Source organism: Solea senegalensis, linkage group LG12, assembly GCF_019176455.1.
Source record: "Solea senegalensis isolate Sse05_10M linkage group LG12, IFAPA_SoseM_1, whole genome shotgun sequence".
NCBI classification, from domain to species: domain Eukaryota; kingdom Metazoa; phylum Chordata; class Actinopteri; order Pleuronectiformes; family Soleidae; genus Solea; species Solea senegalensis.
The window spans coordinates 11,603,584-11,620,754 of record NC_058032.1 but is presented as its reverse complement, the minus strand read 5'-3'; the positions used below and the strand labels follow the sequence as shown (position 1 = coordinate 11,620,754).

General features: G+C 40.8%; 2 protein-coding genes and 1 long non-coding RNA gene across 3 annotated transcripts; 1 reads left to right on the top strand and 2 right to left on the bottom strand.

Moving 5' to 3' along the window:
- The first annotated feature begins 1,068 nt into the window (after positions 1 to 1,068).
- On the top strand, positions 1,069 to 13,647 carry si:ch211-203d1.3 (protein phosphatase Slingshot homolog 3). Its single transcript, XM_044040324.1, has 17 exons — positions 1,069 to 1,208; positions 2,612 to 2,770; positions 4,031 to 4,068; positions 4,182 to 4,368; positions 5,147 to 5,262; positions 5,354 to 5,422; positions 6,132 to 6,197; positions 6,314 to 6,496; positions 7,624 to 7,717; positions 7,810 to 7,938; positions 8,185 to 8,231; positions 8,364 to 8,510; positions 9,625 to 9,825; positions 9,951 to 10,140; positions 10,243 to 10,344; positions 10,451 to 10,546; positions 12,193 to 13,647. Exons 2-17 carry the CDS (start codon positions 2,723 to 2,725, stop codon positions 12,328 to 12,330), a joined length of 1,851 nt encoding a protein of 616 aa, XP_043896259.1. The 5' UTR covers positions 1,069 to 1,208; positions 2,612 to 2,722; the 3' UTR covers positions 12,331 to 13,647.
- On the bottom strand, positions 4,093 to 12,211 carry LOC122778446. The gene is made up of 5 exons (XR_006361432.1): positions 11,833 to 12,211; positions 7,936 to 9,186; positions 7,789 to 7,852; positions 7,642 to 7,709; positions 4,093 to 5,408 (listed from the first exon to the last, which is right to left on the bottom strand). It is a non-coding gene; the product is annotated as an uncharacterized LOC122778446 (long non-coding RNA).
- Positions 13,648 to 13,687: 40 nt separating the features above from the next.
- On the bottom strand, positions 13,688 to 16,931 carry mrpl18 (mitochondrial ribosomal protein L18). Its single transcript, XM_044040356.1, has 4 exons — positions 16,686 to 16,931; positions 16,327 to 16,495; positions 13,996 to 14,230; positions 13,688 to 13,916 (listed from the first exon to the last, which is right to left on the bottom strand). Exons 1-4 carry the CDS (start codon positions 16,765 to 16,767, stop codon positions 13,839 to 13,841), a joined length of 564 nt encoding a protein of 187 aa, XP_043896291.1. The 5' UTR covers positions 16,768 to 16,931; the 3' UTR covers positions 13,688 to 13,838.
- Positions 16,932 to 17,171: the final 240 nt, after the last annotated feature.

Below are 17,171 nucleotides of genomic sequence, written 5' to 3'. Positions count from 1 at the left end.
TGGCCCGTATTCAGCCACTGTGCCCTGGATCTGCGCTGCTGTTTTGGCTCCGTTTAATTTGTGGATGCTCCGGACTCGCTGTCAGGACTCGCATTCGGGACTTCGACAACTGATCTATTAATAGATACGTCCTGCCCTGAGCAGCAGTGAATGGGGATGAGACTGACATTGTTAAGGGGCATCAATTATTGAAATGTGTTTTATATAGTTTATTATTTTGTATCATTTTGTGTTTGTTTGTATTTTTGTTATTCTTCATTATTTTGGTTTTCTTCATACCCGTCCTGTGTAGTACCTTTGGCATGTTTTAATGTGTTTCTTGTTTTTGGTTAGGTGCTGTGGCCCAGAGGCGGCAGTCTCGTCCCTGGTGGTGGTCCCCTTCACGATTTCCTTTTGCTTTGATGTGTGAGTGCAGTGTCACGGGTGTTTTAAGTAAAGGACCCTTCCACTTTTGATTTGTCCCTGCCGTCTGGTAAGCTCCAGCCCTTTCCCTTGATTTTTTATTCTTGCGTGGTGCTTATTTTATGTGATTAGTATTATCATTATTATTGTTACTGATGTGTTAGAACTTTTGTTAATTACTTATTTTGGGTTAATAAAGTATCTCTTTAAATTGAGACCATCTCTTGCCCCTGTGGTATTTTTGAACCTGTGTGCCTTATTGATGAGCATTAAGTGTTTGAACTTTAGAATTTCCTGCGGGTGAAACTACCGCGGGTGGCGTTGTCGCAACTCTCCACCACGTCATGCCACATTCACTATTTTTATCTGGGTTTTTTTGGGGGGGAAACCATAAATGAAAATTCAGGGTTAACAATAATATTTATATTATTGCATTACAAATATCATTTCAGTTAAAGAGCTTCTACATACTAGTGCATTAACCATTGCAGAAACATACAAATGATTACCAATGCTGAGACAAGAATTACCAATGGTGTTAATTTAAGGCCGCTGTGGCTTTAGTTGGAGGTCTATTACATTTGTTAAACTCTGTGTGATTAGAGACGGTAAAGGACCGGATGTTACGTTGATTTAATCTTCTACGTCCCCTGCCCTGCCCCGCCCCCTCCGCCTCCGCTGAGAAATGGCCGCATCGCTGTAGTGGGTGAAGTCCGCTCTACTGACTCTAACCGAGGAGCTGACGATACAAACAGGCGATCAGTTGCTGAAGCAGGAAGTCCGAGTTGGGCGTCTCTGTGGGAAAGGTGAGATGTTTGTCTTCTCTATTCATTTGAGTCTTATTCGTCACAGTTGTCTTGGATGCCGCAGCAGCAGCAGTTAATTATGTTAGTTAATGTTGTCTTCATGTGTTTGCTCGGACTTGTTGTTCGTGGGTCACACCTCAGCGCTGTCACTACTCGCTTGTTGTCACAGTGCATTGCCTGAATGCAACAAGCTCCAGTCACTCCTATCCTAAGCTATGCTGCCATATAAGGCAGGCATTACCACATCACTTGTGTTAAAGGCATAGTTTTTGTTTTGTTTTTGAAGTCGGGGTGTATAAGGTACTTAGTTATACAGTTATTAGTGGATTTCCATTATCCTGTTTTTATTTGCGCTGAATGAAAAAACTAGTAAGCTTGAAATGTCTTATATAAATATTTTTATGCTGAGCTAGGCGGAAACATTGCAGTATTGATTAAAGTTCAATGTGATAGCGAACTGCAGTGGAACCAATTCCATAAATGATGGATGACATTTAGGAAACCTTCCTCTATTTAAGTCATGGAATTCTGTTTGATCTTGTTTGGTGCACCAAAATGTGCATTTTCTTCAACTGCATTTTAAGAAATCTGGGTTTAAATGTGTGATACATTTGAATGGAAACTAGGCTAGTGTTAAATATAGTAGTTTAGCATGCTGTTTAGCACCTTTGTGGAGGGAGATGAAAGAACTGGAACACAAGTTACATTTTTCATACGTACGTGCATAACATTTAGATATCAACAAATGTCTATTTGAGTCAAACCATTGTGAACTGAGTTTACACAATGCCGATTAAGTCTATCAACTCCACATGACTCTCTATGTGTTTCTCAGTAAAGCTGTGTTAAGATCTCGTTGCTCAGCAACAGTCCCACTCTGTACACAGGAAGTGATTCTTATTATGTCAAGACAGATTGAGGCGGCAGTAACATTGCGTTAGTAAAACGAGACAAGAGACGAGACAAAGTGCAAATAGGTTGTTATATGACTGAAAACACTGTCCCTGCTTAAAAGAGCAGGTTTTTAGATGGATGATGTAGTGTGCAAATAATGTGACATCCTTTCTGCAGAATAATAACATCAGCAACAAGAAAAAAAATCACCAAAAGTTACGCACTGCAACTTTAACCTTGTGTGCATTTATCAACATCTTGACATTCCTTGAGCCTTGACCTAGACCCCCATCATGTGAGTCATTGAGGTCACATGAGTCATGGTATGAATGGGTGAATGGCTGCATTTGGAGGAATCTCATACTGATTTGTTAGTGCTTGTAAAGTGATGTCATCTGATGGTTATTCCAACTCAATGAAGATGGTCGTCCTCACACACTTTATGCCTTTGATGCCGTGCCTAAATGCCTGGATATAATCATGTCTAAATATTAATTTTGTCATTTCAGAGTAGAAGAAATACCAGCATATACCCCACCCACCGCACACTGTCGACTGAGGAACCTGCAGAGCCTGTCTGAGCTTGTCAGTAGCCGCAGCTTTAGTGGAGGATTGGTGCAATGGCTTTGTTGACCCTGCACAGGAATCCATCTCTCTCCACTGGTCCAGTGAGTTCTTTCATACTCATGCCTTGTTTGTACAAAGACCTGCTGGGCATTTTGCATCTTACCCAGAATAAATGCAGGCTTCCCATTGTGGCACTTCAAAAAACAATTCACTATGACTGTATGCCTGCAAGCTACACAGCATTTTTCACATATTTGTCTGTTTAAGATTATCCACGATCAACTTATTGTGCGATTGTTTTTTATCATTCATGAATGTGTACCTTGTGGATATCACCACTGTATTTGCCTGACTGATAAAATGAGGCTGTTTTTTTTGTTTGGTTGGATGTAATTGATCTATCAGGCATACAGGGAAAATTGATTACCTCGACGATTACAGCAATTACTGTGAGTGATTGAATCACTGTCTGTCTAAATCTTAATTGTTACTGCCACAGTTTAAAACATACACATAATCATAAAAACCCTGTGTCATCAGCCTCTGTCTGTAACATTATCTCTTCTCGTGTATATCATCATCATCAATAAAATCATAGATGACCTGACTGTGGGTCCATGTTTGCCCCCCACCTTTTTTTGCATATTTTCTCACATGATCTAATCACTCTACTGTCTTAACTTGTGCTCTCCCCCTTTTTTCTTCTTCAAACTCTCATCATTCTTCTCCTGGCTCCGGCCCACTTCTCCTCTTACATTTCAGTTTATTTTCTTGAATCTGTCTGGACTTGTCGGTTGAGTAACAGGTAAAGATACTGTCTCCTTAAAGCCTCCATACGGCTGCTACTTCTCTCTTGTTTGTTCCTCTTCCCCTTCTTGTATTGCACTTCTACTTTATTTTCTACTCTCTCCTTCTATAGTTTTGTTGCTAGTCTTTGCCCAACCCTCACACTTAGTGTCCTCTTCCCTCTACTCACATATCACTCTGTGTCTGTCTTCCTCTGCACCTTATCTGTGTTGAACCACATTTCGCCCAAGAAAAAGAATGAACATTTTTTTCCCGGTCATTTGTGTCGCCTCTTTGAAAGAGAAAAAACATCACACATGCTGTCACTAACACTAACTCTTTGTGAAGAGTGTGTTAACACACCAGTCTTCATCTCATTAGAAATGTGGGAGTATTAGAAACAGTGTGCTCCTATTAACTACTAGTGTATTACATATACAACCCAAGAATCTGCATACAAATCTTGGTTTGTATAAAATACAACGTGACAAACAAAGGCAACAAAAGTAAAAAAATATATAATTTTCCTTCCTCTTAATGAGCCTGTTTTCTGTGTCTGTGTGTTTTTTTTAAAGGATGACAGCCTCCAAAGAAGAGGGAGACTTCAGAAAAGGTTTAAATATGCTATAGAGCCATGTCCTCTCTGAACTGACATTTAATTTCACTCATAACAGAACGATAACCGGCCACTTAATGACAAACTAACGAATTTCTGTCTGCATCCAGGGAGAGCTTTGCCCTCGTGAAGGGGGCGGTGCTTCTGCTAGAAGAAGGCGAGGAAGTAGACAGCCATGATGAGACCCCTCCCACTCCATCTTCCCCAGTGAAGCATAGCGGTGGAGCTTCAGACACTCGACACAGACATCTGCATGCCATGATTGAGCAGCTCAGGCCAGAAGATACCATCCAGCTGGTAAGGACTGGTGTTGTTCTGAAGCTGCACATCAGATCATTAAATCTCAATATGTGTTGAGATACATAGATATGCAGACATACAACTGTAATTTTACTCAAGAAATCATTGAGGGGCAATCAAAAACTACAATATCAGGTAAAGGACACAGAGAGACAATAGAGGAAGAAAAACCAATAACAACATAGACAAAAAAAGACATCAAAAGAAACAAAAACGATTCATAAAAAAAGGCTTGAACCAAATGACCAAAATGTAACCAAAATGTAACCAAAAGGTAAAATTTGACATTGAAGACTAAACAAAGTAAAAATAGAACAGTTATAACTGGAAGTTGGAAGGTCATCATATTTATAAAACGTCCAAAAGGATTAAGTGAACTTAATTTGAGAGGGTGCGATATTGTTTCAGCTGCACTGAAAGATGAATTATGAAGAGACATTTATCCAACATTATCATCTAAATGGGCATTAGAAACAACAAATTAAATTATCTGAAGAAACAATATTTTCTTCAGATAATGAGCTAAAAAATAACATACATGTAGGTAGATTGTAGCCAGTATTTGGATTTCCCTCAAACCATTACACTCACTTCCCTGTTGTGACTTTTCCAGTAAGGCCAAGGAAAATAGTGCAATCAGCCAAGTTGATTAAGATGAATGGACACCATGAGAAAAAACTGCACGCGTTGCACAGATAAAACATTGATTTTGAGCATCAGTTGCTTGTTGCCTCTCTTTTTCTGTCTCAAACATCCTCTGCACCCTCATATACAGGCGGTGCAGTTGGAGTCCATCAACCCTGCCAGAGTTCGGTACCTGATTGTCGTTTCGACCCTTGGCAGCAAACATGAGAGCATCCTGCTGGGCATAGATTTCCCCAACTTAGACAGGTGTGTGTAACCACCATGCCGGTCAGGTTAACAAAGTCTTGTTCAGCTGGACTTTAGACTTCAATTTGTGTTCCTCACCACTTCTTTGCAGCGATCAGTGCACCATCGGCTTGGTTTTGCCGGTATGGAGTGACACACAGGTTTATCTGGATGGAGACGGGTAAGAAATATTTAAAAGAAACATTAGTTTCTTTTAAAACAGTTGTACATGCAAGATGTGTGGGGGGATTAAAGCAAAAACAGCAAAAAACATGATAAATGCATTTCAGAGGCTGCAGCACAGACGGTGCTGCTTGATATCTTGGATTCTGGCCAATGATAATAAGAATGAGTCATGATACTAATTATGGAGTTGAGTCATTTTCCATAAATTACAGTTTATCATATCCTCACTCAGACTGTTCTCATACGTTTTTTGGAAAGGAAAGCATGGTGAATATAGGCCAGTGAGACTTTCACTGCTAGAAACTCTGGTAATTACACTTCAATGCAACCAGTGAGTTTCTCAGAATGTTCAGCCATCAGTGCCCAGAGCAGAGTGTGAAGAAGGTTGTGAAACTTAAAGTGCACAGATCTAAAAAACAGTTTATCCACTGCCATGCTCATCTTCACCCATGTCAGGCTGGATTACACCTACAACTGTGCTAATTTTCTTCACAAGAACAGACATTGCACTGAATAAGTGAATAATTATATAATTAGATTCTAAAAATAACTCAATGTTGGACTATTAGTTATTATTAGTATGCCTTGCAGCAATGCTCATAATGCTTCTCATCACTTTGACTTCCTTTTTCTCTCTCTTTCTCTCTCCCTCTCTTTTCCTGACTTAATCATTGCAGCTCATGTTGATGACTTTATCTCCACAGTGGTTTTAGTGTGACCTCAGCAGAGGTGACCAGGATTTTTAAGCCTGTCTCCATGCAGACCATGTGGTGCGTAATAGCTGACAAACATTCATTAATCTCCTTTTTATGTAGCATCCAGCATATCACCTTGTACTTAAACAAGACCATAACACTTTTTTGTCCCCCTCCACTGATGACCTAAGGTCAGTGCTGCAGGCGTTGCACGGCTGTTGTGAGCGGGCGGTCAAGGCAGCAGTGATCCCAGGCTGTGGCCTGGATTGGGCCCAGCACTACTACAATCACATCGAGTCAGATCGCTTCTGTCTCAATGAGTGGGAGGTCATGGACGACTTGCACTCGGTCCGCAAGGACTATATTGGACAGAGGTAAGAATCTGTCCTGTTTCACATTTCATCTCAGCCTCTTATTTCTCTGGGAAGTGGCTGAGGTGAAACTCACACTGTCACTCCACTGCCAGTGTTGGAACAGCTGTTTGTAGCTGAGTTATTCACAGAAGGAATACTGAGGACTTCTAATCTAAACCTAAACTGAGAACATACTGTCTGATTAAGAACATTTACCATCCAGTTTGTGCTCAGCTAAGATGCGGGATTGTTTACTTTACATGAGCTTTATTCTCATTCAGTTAAGACTTGTTTTATTTGTATTGCTTTGTCTGGGCACCTTGTGGTGCATGATTGATTGATTGACGCAAACACAATCAATCATTTATATACTTCAACAACAAGACGTTTATAATCATGTATGAGTGAGAAGCATTCTAAAAACATATACATACAGTTAAACTAACAAACTTTTAAAAAGAGTGTTATATGTTGTACGGTATATATGGAAAGTTAAAGGTCCATTGTGTAAAATTAGTTGCCACAGATACCCAAAACTTGTAAAATTATGTATTTGGGATATTGGACACACAACATACCTCTAAAGGAAGACGAATATTTAGTTAAAGCACTTTTATCGGTAAGCAAAAAAATCAATCACCAGACTGTGGTATAGAATGGAACCGCCTGGGGAGCAGTGGGTGTGCACTGTCGAGGAAATATTTGTAATGGAGAGACTCACGCACAGATTAAGACTACAGGAAACGCAATTTGATGAAAAATGGGAAAAATGGACTGATTACAGGAGGACAGAAGAGGACGCCACAACAGGACACTAAGACCATTATAATAACGATTGCAATAAATGTCTTCTTTTCTTTTTTTTACCCTGTGACTAACTGTTGAAATTAATAAAAAATAAGTTATAAAAAAAAAAATTAGTTGCCACTCTAAATGTGTCACAGAACTTTGGTGGCCTTCACACGCAAGAAAGAATGTTGTTCTTTTTCGTTTGCATATTTAACTTCCATTTAAAGACGTGAATTGCTTGTTCGCATATAAAAAAGGGTTATTCTAAGGCTATGAAAACCAAAAATAAACATAAAATCAGCTGTGTTACATTCTGTGTTGAATTGAAAAATTTTATTTATTGTTTTCTTTGTGGGAAGGTCGGAAGACAGACTCACCAAGGAGGCGCTGATCAAAGAGCACCTGAGAGACATTATGAGGACTGAGGATCTGGACAACATCACATCTAAAATGGTGAGAGATGAGCACATGAGGAAGTTGAAGAACTCCCAGAGCAAAATCTGTGCACACCTGAATTCACTGACCTCTCCTCTGCTCTCCTGTAGGTGAAGACTTCCCTAGAGTCCAGAGTAGGCTTTGATATGAGACCTTTCAAGGAATACATTGACAATGAGATCCTGGTCACTATGGCTCAGATGGACAAACCCTCTAAAATATTTGATTATCTTTACCTGGTGAGTGACTGCTCGGCTTCCAAGATAGCAGCGTTTAATTAAAAGTTCATCATGTGAAGTCTTTGCTCTGTCTTGGTCAGTAAACTGAAGGAAGTGTGCTTTCAGTTTTCACCAGGACGTTGTGCGTGACTGTGACTTCCCCTTTGCAAGTCATGTGTTGACAGCAATGGGGAAGACGGCTGTGAAGGTCCTTTGCTTTTCTTCCTCTGTGGCCTGAGTTGAAAGTCTCCTTTTATCTGGTTTCAGGGTTCTGAGTGGAACGCAGCCAACTTTGAGGAGCTGCAGAAAAACAAGTCAGTGTTTTCACCTTCAACGTTTCCCGTAGCTCTGTGCGCTCTTGCTGTTGTCTTCGGTTTCCATTCTCTCATCACACGAGAGAGTCCCTGCCGAGGCTCTAGGTTTAAGTGTCTCTGTGTGTTTTTCAGTGTCGGCTACATTTTGAATGTGACCAGAGAGATCGACAACTTTTTCCCAGAGTCTTTCACTTACATGAACATCAGAGTGCACGATGTTGAAGCCACTGACCTGCTCTGCCACTGGCCACACACGTACAACTTCATCAGCAAGGCAAGGTAGTCCTGACGCCACACACATTACAAAAGTACTTGAATCCAAACTTGTGAAAAGGCATCGCCCAATCTTTTGCAACTAACAGCTGTAGAAACTGTCACATTTATATGTGGTAAATGCAGAAAATAGCTGTCCTTCACAACCTCCTGTTTGTTACCCAGAGAAACACACTTACATTTCCACTCAGTTACATTATGCAAACTATCTTCAGTGTTGTTTCCTTGTGTCACTGGGTGTTTTGGGTCCTGCAACGGACATCCCCGTCCAGGCGTCAACTTCTCCCCCCTCTTTCGCCAGAGCCATCTTGAAGCTTTCTCTGCTGCCTGCTGATGCCAATTATACCCAGGATACCATAGGCCTTATTCAGGAAATGGCTATCAAATCCCTGACTGCCCACCTCCACTGGCATACACCTCGTCATCTGCCCCTTGCTCTGACAGCCCTCTACAGCTCGTTATATTTCTCCCTCTTCCTTTCTTGAGCCTCCTCCATCCTCTCTGCCCAGGGCACCATTAGCTCTAACAGTGTCAGCTGCCTTGTAGCCTCTGAGACTTAAGGTATCAGGTCACAGTGTGGTCTGGATGATGTTTAATGGTATCTTCTGTTGCCTCTCCAAGTCGACGGTCATCACCCAGTCTTTGGTCATGGAGAGCAAACCACCAGAGCCTCTGGCCCCTCCTGGATAAAGTGTACCAAAAAAAAATTATATTTACAATAGAAATAACAAAGCAATAACATACAAGCACACTACAATAATATAAATGCACTTGACATAGTACAAAACGTGCACTCGTGAGGGGCTCCTAAAAGAGATTAATGGTAATAGTGAAAGGATGTTAAAGGAAGCCACAAGCCATGTCTTGACTGCATCATCCAAACAAAGTGTAATACAAACAGCTGTTTACATTCACTGGAAACATTTCTAATACTTCAATGCCACTTTCTAATCAGCATGTCGCTCTTAACTGCTAGGTTTTTTGGAAATGCATGTGATGCTGGTAAACACTGCGACATTCACTGTCCTTTCCCATTTGATTCCAATCACTACCCTTCTCGTGTTTGTCAGGCAGAAGCTCTAAACCACTGAGGGCACTTCTCTTGATTTGTGTGTTGCAGGAAGAGTGGACAGGCAGTGTTGGTGCACTGTAAGATGGGCATTTCCCGCTCTTCATCCACGGTGATGGCCTATGCCATGAAGCAGCAACGTTGGTCGCTGGATGTGGCGTTGGCCTACGTTAGGGATCGCCGGCCCATTGTGAAGCCCAATGAAGGTTTCATGAAGCAGCTTCAGACCTACAACGGCATCCTCAATGCAAGGTCAGACATGATGGTGTTAGGCATGAAAATGTCAGACAGTTTTAAAATATTTTCTTTCGATGTCGCTGCTTTTTCTCGCATCAATTCACCTGTGGATTGTGCCATCTGGCCATTCATCATTTCAGTCAGCAGCGACACAACGCGCTCTGGAGGAGAAAGTCAAGAGACCAGAGACAGAAGTCTGTGCGCAAAGAGGAGGAAGGAGAGAAAGGAAAAGAAGAAGGAGAGGAGGATGAAGAGGAGGAGGAGGAGGAAGAAGAAGAGGAGGAAGAAGAAGAGGATGAAGAGAGCTCAGAGGAAAAAGATGAACTAGAGGTAATTAGTCACAACAACACTTTCATAGCATTTCAAATCCCGCTGATTTTGTTTTTTTTATCTTCATGGCTTCAGCTCTTAAATATTCTCAAACGCACACAGGTGTTTGAAGAACCTGCCTCCGTGTCTGACACCAGCGAGGAGCCTGTGCAGACAGCACCACCTGCTGTCGGTCCCATTATAAGTGTGAATGAACCAGAAAAGGTGTGTTTGCTGCCCGCCACATTGAATGTACATCCTGCCATTCCACTGTAACCATCAGTCCTTCAATTATCATTATTATTTTTTTAAATCTCTGCTTCATCCCCAGGTCACTCCCAGTGTTAATCGCAGCGGCAGGATGAACCTCCTATCCTTCATGCAGTCCATCAGTGAACTGGATGATGAGGATAAGGGTCATGAGCAGGTAAATGAAGTAGCATGCTGAGAAAAGTGACCTTAAAGGTATAACATGTAATATTTCTGCGTTCAAATATCTAAAAGAGATGAGACTATATTGTTGAATACTGTACAGCATAAATTGACTGTTTTTATTAGCGTTTTGTTTTATCAGTATATGAAAAGTAAGTAGTACAAACATAATTGAAGAGACAGTAAATTATTTGTAATAGATAAAAGTAATAGAACTTCTGGGGAAGTTGGTAATCGCCAAAGACACCACCGTATGATATTATCATGATATTTAATTCACAATACGATATTATCACAATATTGCGATATAGTGAGTATTTGCGAAATCATATATGGAGATATCCTTGCACAACAGCTCTAGTGAGAGTGAGCACTTGGCTGAAACATCAATTGATATTTTTCATGCAAAAAGATGAATGTTTATTTGTAACATTAGGTATCAGTTAATTTGGTGTCTCAAAAGCAATATATCGCCACACAAAATGTTGCAATATTTCACTGTATCAATTTTTCTCCCCCAGGGAAAACAAATGATCAAATTTAACAAGTTCAAATCAGATAATATTTCTCATTTCAAATGAATACTGAATCATCAATAATGCGGCTTATTAATTCCCTGGTGGTGTCAAGCACATAATTAACCCGCTCATCATGTGGCTCTGTTGTCAGTACATTTCCAGCTATATTTTAAAGCTGTGATAGGGTGGGTACTCTGGGAATGTGCTGGCTTGATAGCACTTTGAGGAGAGGGGCTCCGATCTGCGAGCAGGAAACAGAGAGGTTCCTTAATGTTCTTTAATAATCAATTGTTGGAGTTACAGGTGTGTCAGTGGACATGTATGGGTGTATGTGTGGTCCTAAAGTAAATGAAAAATAATTATATATTGTAATATCCAGTCTTCATAATCTACTAATAACATTAACGGCATATGATTATTAAACTTAAATCACCAAAAATATACAAATGAAGTTAGACTTAATTATCCTGGGTTAATCACCAGTTTAACTGGCTTGAACAGCATTCCAATAACTCAAAACACACTATGCCTGAGTAACTTGCCAAAACACAGTATTTTATGGTCAATGTCGCCATCTAGCGGACAAAATAAATCACTGCAGTACTCGAGACGACAGATGCCATTTTACCGCAAGCGAAAACAAACATGCATTTCTGGATCAACATAGTTAAACTATCGAAAATACAACAGCCAAACAGCAAGAAAACAACAGCATTGACTTATAGTGACAGTATTCACTGTCCAACAAGGCAGGTAAACTCACGTTTCTGCATGAACGGCTGGTATCCACCATAGTTTCCTCACAACTCGGAATCAACGTACCTTGTTGTTAAGAGGATATGACGTAACGTAAGTATAGAAAGCATACTAGGTCAAACTAAAACGTAACAAAGATGTAAATGGGCTAGATACGTAATATTACAGAAAACCAGTAGACTTTCCTACAAAAATATAAAAAACGTCGGCTTTACACCGAGTTTCTCAGCATAGCGGTGTTTTGTTTTCATGTCCCCCTGCAACATTCCCACACTGCACACGGATGGCAAAGCGAGCAGTTTCTTTTGAGCAACAGAAGATACACATTGGCGCTTCAACTACTGTCACTTAATTACTCTTTTCAAAGCTTCCTGCCAGTCCAAGGCGCTCTCCAAGACAGCAGAAGCGAAGCCATGGCCGTCGAGGTCTGACTCACCAGAACGCATGTGTCGATGTTTCACCAGAACCACGCAGCCTGGCAGATGCTGGGCAGAGTAAACCTTAACGTGATCAAAGACATGGTGGAGCAAGGAGAGGGTCCTGGGAAGGTGGCAAAGTTGAGGACAAACATGGTCGTGTTCAGATTCTTGAAACAAAGTTTTTTAGAAACACTGCTATTTTAGATGTTGGAAGATGTAATTTATGTTTTGAAGGTAATTTTAATTGCATGAAAATGCAATATCGCTACACCAGTGAAAGCCAGAATAACTCATTGATACTTGTATTATTAAAACGTTCTATTACACAGAGACTTACCAGTCTCTCTGTCCATGTAACCGCCTTTGCCACCTTTCCTTCTCCTGCTCGTTACTACTCCAGAGATATCTATGCAATTAGAGTTCTCGTTTACTGTTCTCTATAAATTAAACTGCCAGTCTAAGGTAGGTTTTAAATGTTCTGCATTTTCTCTCTTTTATCTGAAGGTTATTTCACAGATGTGCATTGCTCACAGAATGGAGGATTTTACTGTGTCTAAGATAAGCATTACAGACCAAGTCAGGGCCAGTTTTATGGTACAAGCCTGTTTGCCAAACTATGTATTCCAGTGTGCCAATGAATATGCAGAATATTTCAGTGAAAATATTTATCATATCACCATTTCACCAATTTCACGTTGTGAATTGTATTTTAACACCAGAACCTCCAACCTGAGAATGAACTACAAATCCATTGCTGGTGTCTTGAATGAGTTTACCATGTTGTGGCTCAACATTATATACACTCTGTTGTATTTCTCACCTGGTGTGATTGCAGTATAAATGTGATCTCCTGAAGTTTAGCATGTATGCATTAAAACTTTTCTATACACCCACAGATAGTGTGTATATATATATATATATATATATATATATATGTATATATGTGTATATATATATATACACATATATACATACTGTATCAACACAACTGCTGAACTGGATGTGTATTATTTGCTTTACAGCAGCTTGAGAGGAAACTGTTCATTATTTAAATGAACATTTAATAGACAAATTATCAATATATTGTTTTCAAATTTCTGATCACGAAATGCTGATGTGGAAGATTTCATGCTGGTATGACAACAGTGTACTTAGCAGTCACCCTGCATGCTCAGTTAGGGGGGGGGGAAAGCAGAAACCATGCACTTTAAAATACCATAACACACACTGTTCCCACTGCTGAGCCAACATCATGCTGTGCTATGATCAAATTGTTGTTGTTGTTGTTTTTATTAGTCCACATCTCTATGCATTGTTGCTTTAATCTCACAACTTTCTGCACCTCACTCTTGTTTACAACAAAAACTATGAGTGAAAAATAATAAAAAATATCAAACCACCCACCCCTTTGTTTCTTGATTGAACAACACATCAGACGACAAATGCCTTTGTACAGAACACTTTAACACTTTATATGCAAGGAAAAACAACCTTGTTCTAGCCATGATAATATCAGATATAGTTGTAATTTCCAACAGAGCAGAGATTAAGGTTTATGCCATTTCTTTTGTACAAAAACAGATGAAAACTTAATTTAGGTGCCCACATATTTCCTTCTGGGTTCACTGAGTGTGATTCCTCCTTCTTTCATTGCTGCTCTGAATTTCTGAACCTGTGAAAGACCAAAAGAAATCAGTAAAAGCGGGCACATTTGGGGGTGGGGGGGGGTCAATTGATGCATATGTACTCACAGCATCACTGCGGAACGTCCAGGGAATGGCCCTGTACACCATCCTCGTGATTCCAGCCTGTTGACATCGCTGTGCCAGCACCTCACCCACAGCTTGACACGCTGCCACACACCTCGTGGAAGCAAGCTCCTTCTTCAGCGCCCACTCTGTGGTCGAGCAGGTCAGCACGGGGTTAGAAGAGCTGCTGGAGAACACCTGTGCCGTCACGTGATGCTGGGTGCGAGAAAACACCAACCTGAACCACAATAAACATGGTTAGAAAGGAGAGAGAAAAAAAGATAAGACTACTTTTCCAATATTAGTATATACTGAACATCTCTGTAGTAAACATGTCATTACAGAGTCACTACTCAAAAACTGTTTCATACCAAAACCTGTTCTGTTGTGGTGCAGTATAAGAATGGAAGAAATGCAACACACTGTTAAAAGTGTTCATGAATATTTTAGCTTTATGAGGCCAAGCTACATATTCACAGAAATGTGCAGACTTCATTTTATGAAGCAAATCTCACCAATTTCACGGCAGTCAAGCCAGCCGTGGTTCGCGTTTGTCTGGTCAAATCGCCCGCACGTTTTTTTCTAGTGTGCAATCTACTAATATTTACAGTAATCGCAATGAAACCGCACTGAAGAGCTGGGAGTGACTGTGAGGAGTCCAAGATTCAAACACTACTGAACGAAGTACTTCCGAGACTACCTCCATGAATAATATGAAGTACTTTTACTGTGTACTTTTTGAGTAATCATCTGTCAAAATCCTTAACAGAGGACAAGATTAGGTCTATTTCGCCCTAATTTGACATGGAATAAAAAACTTATTTTCCATAAGAAATCCAAGATTCATACACTACTGAACTTAGTACTTCACAGACTACCTGTAAGAATAATATTAAATACATTTACTGTGTACTTTTTTAATAATCCACTGTCAAAATCCTTAACAGAGACCAGATTAAGTTTACTTTGTCCAACTTTGACATGGAATAAATAACTTATTTTCCATAAGTAGCCTAGTCAAAGATTCATATACCACTGAACTTAGTACTTCCTAGACAACCTGCACAAATAATATGAAATACTTTTACTGTGTACTTTTTGAGTAATCCTGCCAAAACCTTAACAGAGGACAAGATGTATGAATCTTGGACAACTTAAAATAAGCGAATAAGCTTTTTATTCCATGTCAAAGTAGGGCGAAATACACTTAATTAAAGGGGACATATTATGCAAAATCCACTTTTTAACCATTTCAATACTTATATTTGGGACTCTGGAGGCCCTACCAGTCGCCAAAGTGTGGAAAAAGAATACTCAGTCATGTTTTCGTGGTCCCCCTTAGTGTAAGTATAGGCGATAAAACACTCAAATTCCCTGCGCTTATGACGGCAGCATGCGCATTTCACCGCAAATGTTACTGCCCCACCAGTAAGTTTACTTCAAGAGCTCCATCTTAGCTCCACCTTGTCCCTGCGAGAGTGCAGGCGAGGGAGGAAGAGCGGTATTATGTCAACGCGGAGGGACAAGTGTGCTGTTCGTGGCTGCACAGTGGAGCACAGTGTTTTACACAAACTTCCAGCCTCAGAGGATTCTATATATGAAGCTAATGTGCCGGATAAAGTCAGCAAAGGTGTGTTTGTGTGTTCGCACCACTTTGCATCAGACTGTGGCCAGCGGTCGCCGTATTTAGTCAGCGTATTTCACCGACGTACAAACACACACATTGTTAAGAAAAGGTCACATAGAGCTCATAACTGACCATTCTGACAGGTCCTAATTAAAATATTTGTTCAGTACGTCCTCCATGACCAGAGCACAGACTCAGTCTGATACAGTCACACACAGCAGCAGTTTATGCAGCTCGCCGCTGGCGATCAGCGGTGCTGCACTCTCTGTGAAAATCAGTTAAAAAGACATAGAGACAGCACCGCCGATCGCCACCGCTGATCGCCAGTGGCGTGCAGCGAGCTGCCTAAACTGGCGCTGTATGTGACTGATAGCCAGCTCCATACAGTCACCTGTCTGATACAGTCACCAGTCTGATACAGTCACATACAGCTGCAGTTTATTCAGCTTGCTGCGCCAGAAACCCCCTGGAAGAAGTGGGTGTGTGTTTGCCTGTGTCTCATTTGCATATAAAGGGACCATGCACGAAAACCAAGCATTCTGAAAGGGGCAGGTTTAGCAGGGTTATTGAACTGCTATGATGCTTCATCCTTAAGGTATTTTGACCAAAGCATGTCACTGACATGTTCATTAGGACACCAGGGAACTATTTTAATGGGGGAAATAGGGTATAATATGTCCCCTTTAAGGATTTTGACACACACCGACCTGTGGTAAAACTCCCTGTGGGGCCAATTCGTCTTCCAGCCCCGGTCCTTCACAGCCAGAGCCATCTGCTCCAGGTTCCGAGGGTTTCTGTTGACAAAGGTCGGGTTCACGGCTTCGTTTTCATCCGCGCTGGGCTCCGGTTGACAGGCCGCATGACTCAGACAGCGAGCTTAAAGGAGACGGACCGAAAAAGCCAACGCCGTGGATTAGTTTATGTGAGTTCACACATACAACTTAACTATATTTACAGAGGGTACAGGGTTTACAGAGCTATTTGGTCTTCATATATAATAAAGCTGACAAAAAAATGAAAGCGTACGTCTGAGCAAGCTGTGATGTAAATGACCTACTGAACGTACCTGTTTGGTTCGCAGCGATGCCACATCGGTGAATGCGGGTTAAAAACAGTCGAACGCTGCGATGAAACTCACTCAGACCCATTTCCTCCTCACTTGAGTTTGCCTCATAAACTAACACAAAGGTTCAGTCAGTTCGCCAGCATCAGGTAAAACAAATAAACACGAATAATTTGTTAATAACTCAGCGTGACACGAACAGCGCCATCTTTGACATTCGCACAACATCCGGTTCACTTGGTGCCACTGTAGAAGTAGCACTGATAGAAACCACTGGCAACAACCCTCAACATTTTTTAGGTTCCGCTCATGAATAATAATTGCATTTCTTGACATTTCCGGTAAAGCATAAACTATGGAAGTCCGTTTCCCCCACATGTAAAGAAGAGAATGCATACCCAAGATATATTTATGAGATGTTAAGTCATAGTTATGAGATACTAAGTTATAATAAGGATATACTAAGCCATAATTATGAAGTATTAATTC